This window comes from Solea solea, chromosome 20 (genome assembly GCF_958295425.1).
Source record: "Solea solea chromosome 20, fSolSol10.1, whole genome shotgun sequence".
In the NCBI taxonomy this organism is placed as follows: domain Eukaryota; kingdom Metazoa; phylum Chordata; class Actinopteri; order Pleuronectiformes; family Soleidae; genus Solea; species Solea solea.
In genome coordinates, this window is record NC_081153.1 from 725,867 (window position 1) to 732,500 (window position 6,634).

The 6,634-nt window shown below is 42.2% G+C and overlaps 1 protein-coding gene across 1 annotated transcript in view; it reads right to left on the reverse strand.

Moving 5' to 3' along the window:
- Positions 1-1,250: 1,250 nt before the first annotated feature.
- The window catches only part of vps45 (vacuolar protein sorting 45 homolog), an 8,244-nt gene continuing 2,860 nt past the window's right edge, over positions 1,251-6,634 (reverse strand). Inside the window, exons 5-15 of the mRNA XM_058618881.1 lie at positions 6,621-6,634; positions 6,374-6,511; positions 5,663-5,773; positions 5,438-5,572; positions 5,232-5,345; positions 4,945-5,112; positions 4,705-4,863; positions 4,516-4,623; positions 4,286-4,407; positions 4,041-4,172; positions 1,251-1,600 (exon numbers count right to left, since the gene is read on the reverse strand). The exon at positions 6,621-6,634 is cut by the window's right edge and continues 55 nt beyond it. Coding sequence (XP_058474864.1) covers positions 1,519-1,600; positions 4,041-4,172; positions 4,286-4,407; positions 4,516-4,623; positions 4,705-4,863; positions 4,945-5,112; positions 5,232-5,345; positions 5,438-5,572; positions 5,663-5,773; positions 6,374-6,511; positions 6,621-6,634 — 1,283 coding nt within the window. The 3' untranslated portion in view covers positions 1,251-1,518. The remainder of the gene's footprint in view (positions 1,601-4,040; positions 4,173-4,285; positions 4,408-4,515; positions 4,624-4,704; positions 4,864-4,944; positions 5,113-5,231; positions 5,346-5,437; positions 5,573-5,662; positions 5,774-6,373; positions 6,512-6,620) is intronic.

Consider the following 6,634-nt stretch of genomic DNA (forward strand, 5'->3'; position numbering starts at 1 on the left):
AAGGAGTGAAATTTAGCTTGTTTTGAATGAAATTAATGAAAAGCAGCCCTGACCTGGCCAAGCTACATCCATGTTATTTATTTGCCCCCTTTTCTAATCTTTCAAACAAAAGGTTAGATAGTCATTGCCAATACCAATATAACAGTAGCAGCAACTATCTCTTTTACATTCTTACATTCATTTCCTGGAGACTAATTCTAACCTTAACCACATTTACTACTGGCCTAATCCTAATCCTAACCCTAACCTCAACCTAACCTTAAAACATATCATCACCTTAAAATGTAGTCATTTACGTTGTGGGGACTTGATTTTTGTCCCCACAAGGAAGACAAGTCCCCATAATGTGACTGTGTAAACAGTTTCAGGTCCCCACAACATTAGTAATACCCGCACACGCACAGGCACGCACAGACACGCACAGACACGCACACGCACACGCACACGCACACACACACACACACACACACACACAAAGAAAATGACAATTTTTTCTCAATTAGTTTTTTTAGAGTTCATCGAGGAGCTTCCTCTTCGTCTTCACACAATGTTGTAAAAGCATCATTGGCTGCAAAAGATGTGTGGCACAGTGGGAGGAGACATCTGACTACTGCAAAATGTAGGGGGAACATATTTGAGGTTTATTGTATAATTAATTAAATATTATACATATTTGAGTATATTAATTGATAATATACTATAATAATGGTAATGCACTATAATAAATGATAATGATAAATGATAATACACTATAATAAGTGATAATAAAGTATAATAAATGATAATACACTAAAATAATTACAATAAACTATAATAAATGATAATGCAATAATAAATGATAATACAGTATAATAAATGATAATAAATAATAAATGATAATACACTATAATAAATGACAATATACTATAATAAATTACAATAAACAATGATACATGATAATACACTATAATAAATGATAATAAAATAATAAATGATAATACACTATAATAAATGATAATAAACTATAACAAATGACAATAAACTATAATAAATGATAATACACTATAATAAATTACAATAAACTATGATAAATGATAATACACTATAATAAATGATAATAAAAATTCACTGACGTTAATCTAAAAAAGTAAAACATGATCAGTGTGACGTCACTTCCTGTGACCTACAGCTCCCTCTGCTGGTCAACACGAGTAACGACACAAATGCTTTTATGAGGTTTCCATGAATGAATGAATGAAACGTGAATCACATGACGCTCATCAGTCACACGTTTATTTCATTAAACAACAACAGAAAAGTGACAATTGTTCAGTTTCAGATGCTGAAGCAGTGACCACTTTATTAGGTACACCTCTGAAGTTCACACCCTACATTAGCTTAGCATTAGCCACAGGGCAGTCGTGGATGATTGTATTTACTCATGTATGAAGCAAAGCATTCACAGGTGTTCCTAATATTCTGATCATCTGCTCCTTCAAACTAAAACTAACAGCTGGAAATGTGTGTGTGTGTGTGTGTTCAGCGTCTGCTGCCATGGCGACCACTTCCTGTTGGTCTGTCACTGCTGTGAGTGGTCGCCGACATCACTTCCTCCAGGAAACTGACAAAGAGAGAGAGACAGTGGCCGTTTCTCAATACTCAAGTAAGCAAGTATGTACTTGCTTACTTGGGAAGTATATACTTGAGAAGTACGCTGGGAGTATATACTTCCCAAGTACGGGAGTACACAAGTATGTGGTTGTTTCTCAATACTCAAGTATGTAAGTATGTATGTATTGTTCTGCTGTTTGAATGGTGGCTGGCGCCAAGTGCTGCAGCCTCATTAGCGCCACCTACGGTGTTGATTAATGAACATATGAAATACTTTTAATAAATGCATATATATGTTGTTATTATTTTTACATGTTAAATATTTAACTTCATTTATTAATTTATTTCAATTACAATGTGGAAAATAGATATATTACAGCATTGTAGAGTAGTATTTATATATACATATATGTATGACATATATGTATGTGTACAAATATATACTACTCTACATACTATACTATACATATCTAATATTTACATATTATATTTAAATACAGATACAATGACCGTGCGACTTTAATATAAATCTAACATTCAAAGTTAAAATAAATAAAACATTAACAATATACAAACTTCAAACTTTCAGGTCAAAACGTTTCCATTAAAAACAAAATAACACGTCAACAACAAATCTATGGATCACACCAAGCATCTAATGACAGCGACGTCTGAGCCAGCGGATCATTTCATCAGGACAGGCCGAGGTAACGCTGCTCTGTGCCGGGCACAGTGAGCGCCGAGCGTCCGCAGAGGCGGAGCTTATCACCTCTGACAAACTATAAATACGTCATATCTTCATACACAAACCACATGTTTGAATTCTAAATGACTCATTTCTCGCCTCAAATGATGTTAAAACTTTGTTCCGGGACAAAGAAAAATATTTATTTGGGGATATTAATAATTACAATAATCTTCGTCCCATCTCCAATCTACCGTTCCTCTCCAAAATCCTCGAAAAAACTGTTGCTTCCCAAATTCATTCCCACCTAACCCTTAACAACCTGTACGAACAATTCCAATCTGGTTTAATTGGTACCAAATCAACCCTCTCAAAAACGGGACAGTTTTTCCCTCACTATTGACCACTCCTCTGTCTCCCCCTCCCCCCAGGTTAAGAGTCTGGGTGTCATCCTCGACAGCACATTATCATTCCAATCCCATATCAATAACATCACCCGGTCTGCATACTTCCACCTACGCAATATTAATCGCCTCCGCCCCTCCCTTTCTCCCCACTCCACTGCCATTCTTGTACACAGCCTTGTCACCTCCCGCATCGACTACTGCAACTCCCTTCTCTTTGGTCTACCTCACAAATACCTCCATAAACTCCAACTGGTTCAGAACTCTGCAGCTTGGATCATCACCAGAACCCCCTCCATCCACCACATCACCCCTGTTCTGCAGCAACTCCACTGGCTCCCGGTCAAACTCCGCATCGACTTCAAAATCCTCCTGTTTACGTTCAAGGCCATCCACAACCTTTCCCCTCCTTATCTGTCCGAACTCCTCCACATCGCCACCCCTTCCCGTTCCCTCAGATCTGCCTCCTCTGTCCACCTCTCTGTCCCTCCCGCCCGCCTCGTCACCATGGGGAGCAGGGCTTTCAGCCGCTCTGCCCCCCCAACTCTGGAACGCACTCCCACCGGACCTCAGGAACTTGGACTCTCTCACACTCTTCAAAACAAGACTAAAAACTCACCTATTCTGAACTGCCTACTCCACTTAACTATCTACATTGTTGTTTCTTATTTTTACTTTTATATATATATTTTTATTTAATTTTATTAATTTTTTTCTCTTAGTGTTTTTATTTATTTATGTATTGTACGGTGTCCTCGAGTGCCCAGAGAGGCGCCTCCAAATAAAATGTATTATTATTATTATTATTACTCCTGTACTTGGCAAGTATATACTTCCCAAGTAAGGAAGTACATACTTGTTTACTTGAGTATTGAGAAACGGCCACTGTTAGGGTATGTGTGTGTGTGTGTGTGAGAGAGAGAGCGAGAGAGAGAGAGAGAGAGAGAGAGAGAGTGAGTGTGTGTGTGTGTGTGTGTCTGTGCAGGTATTACTAATGTTGTGGGGACCTAAAACTGTTTACACAGTCACATTATGGGGACTTGTCTTCCTTGTGGGGACAAAAATCCAGTGCCCACAACATAAATGACTACATTTTAAAGTGAAGATATGTTTTAAGGTTAGGTTGGGGTTAGGCTTAGGATTAGGCCAGTAGTAATTATGGTTAAGGTTAGAGTAAGTCTCCAGGAAATGACTGTAAGTCAATGCAATGTCCCCACAAGTCATGAATGTCCAACATGTGTGTGAGAGAGAGAGAGAGAGGGAGGGAGAGAGTGAAAGTCTGTGTGTGCGTGTGTGTGTGTGCGCGTGTGTGTGTGTGTGTGTGTGTGTGTGCGTGTGCGTTTGTGTGTGTGTGTGTGTACCTCTTGGTGTTGTGGATGGAACTTCCTCCCAGGACGATGCGGACTCCAGGTGTGGTGCGGTTCATGTTGTAAACAGCCAGAGCTTCTTCATACGTGGCTCCACCAATCACAAACAAGATGATGTCCTGAGGTCTGACACCCACACACACACACACACATTTTTAAATCAGAAACCAACTGTCCAACTGTAGATCCAAGTTAAAAAACTTAAAAATCCTCTGTGTGTGTGTGTGTGTGTGTGTCACCTGTCTCTCAGACTACTTGCTCCCAGATAAGGAAACTGACTGTCCTTGAGTCGACCTTTGATCAGCTGATCCAGAGTGTCGTGAAGCAGCGGCTGATGCTGAGCGTAGACGTTCTCTACACCCTGATCACACACACACACACACACACACACAGAGACAGACACACACGTTAGTTATTGAGGAGGAGGAGGTGGTTACCATAGTAACCGTGCTGCCCCAGTTGTTGGTACCTTGAGTCCTTTAAAGAACTGTTTGGTGATGGCGACGGCGTCTGTTGGAGTGATGAGGTCACTTCCTCTGACTCTTTTCCCTCCGTACTCCACCACGGACTGAACCATCTGACAGGGAGACGGGGGTGTTTAAACAGGAGAGGCCCGAGCGTCCGAGAACGCAGCGGGAGTGTCCACTCGGAGCATTACCTTGCGGTGGCGTTCAGACACGCCCCTGCGGCTCAGCTCGTCCATCAGTGATGGCAGGATGCTACTGCTGTGGCGCTCGTACCTCAGAGCGTAGAGCATGACGAGGCGCACGGCGTCCAGCTCTGACAGACGAGGATTCTGCAGCAGACGCCGAACACTCTGACAACAACACACACAACCAGAACATCAACACCACAACCGCCATGAAGACCAGGAAGATGAACATGACCATGATGTCACCTGTTGAGCGCTGGAGTGGTCGTTCTGACACGCTAACTCTTGCTCCGCCTCCGACACCTCCATCAGCTGACGCTCTGACACCAGGCGAGAAAGTTCTCCAACAACCGTCACGTGTTTGGAAACAGTTCCCGACATTTTCTTAAACTGAGGGTAGTTATCTACAAACGCCTACATGAACACATGAACACATGAGTACCTGAATACATGACCACAAACACCTGAACACATGAATACATGAACACCTGAATACATGACTACATGAACTCTGCCTGCAAGGGGCGACTGACCTTCATGTCAGAGATGGACTCCAGCTTCTGTTGACCTTTTGGCCTCTTCTTCTGAAAATCCTCCATCAGGTTCTTGATGTTGGTGCCAATCTCTCCAAAGTTCAGGTACATGTTCTGGAGTGGGACACAAAGACCGGAACCAGGACTGAGACAAGGATGACAACCAGGACCTGGACTCAGACCAGGACCTGGTGTGGTGTACTCACGTTGGCGTAGAACTCGTCGTTGTCGGCAGACAGGACGACCTCTTTCAGGTCTTTGCTGATCCCTGGAACTCTGGACAGATCGATCCTGTTGTTGTTCAGACCCAGAAGCTCATGGACCATGGCCTGGTAAGTCCACTACAGAACACACACACACACACACACACACAGTTACACCATCATCATGATCATCTGACCGCTCACTTCCTGTTCCTGTGTGCAGGTCACCTGGTTGAGCAGCGGCGTGATGGCGTCATCACTGCGGTCGAGGATCAGCAGCAGAGGAGGAACCTCAGTTTTCCTGAAGTCAAACAGCTCGTACTCTTTGGTTATGATTTGCTGACAGAGAAGAGTACAAATACTGTACCACACAGTACTATACTTTACTACACTGTACTACACTGTACTACAAAGTACTACACTGTACTACACTGTACCACACAGTACTACACTGTACTACAGTACTACACTCTACTACACTGCACTATACAGTACTACACAGTACTACACCATACTACACAGTACTACACCATACTACACTGTACTACACAATACTACACTGTACTACACAGTACTACACTGTACTGCACAATAATACACTGTACTACACAATACTTCACTGTACTACACTATACTACACAATACTACACTGTACTACACAATACTACACTGTACTACACAATACTACACAGTACTACACAATACTACACAGTACTACACTGTACTACACAATACTACACTGTACTACACAATACACTGTACTACACAATACTACACTGTACTACACAATACTACACTATACTACACAATACTACACTGTACTACACAATAATACACTGTACTACACAATACTACACTATACAAATACGCAGTACTTGACTGGTGAATTGACTTGTGTGTGTGTGTGTGTGTGTGTGTGTGGGTTGTTGCCATGGAAACCTTGACGCTCTCAGCGAGACGCTTGGACATGTCTGATGACAGCTGGTAACGAATCATGGGACATTTCTTCAGAGCGAGGAGGACGGACGTCAAACCCTGAGTACAACGAGACAACATGGACGGCTCCCAGCTCCGCCCCTAACACACACACACACACACACACACACACACATCAGTAACACACACAGGTCAGTAACACACACGCACACGCACATCAGTATCACACACACACAAACATGGTACTTACCCTGGACACGCCCA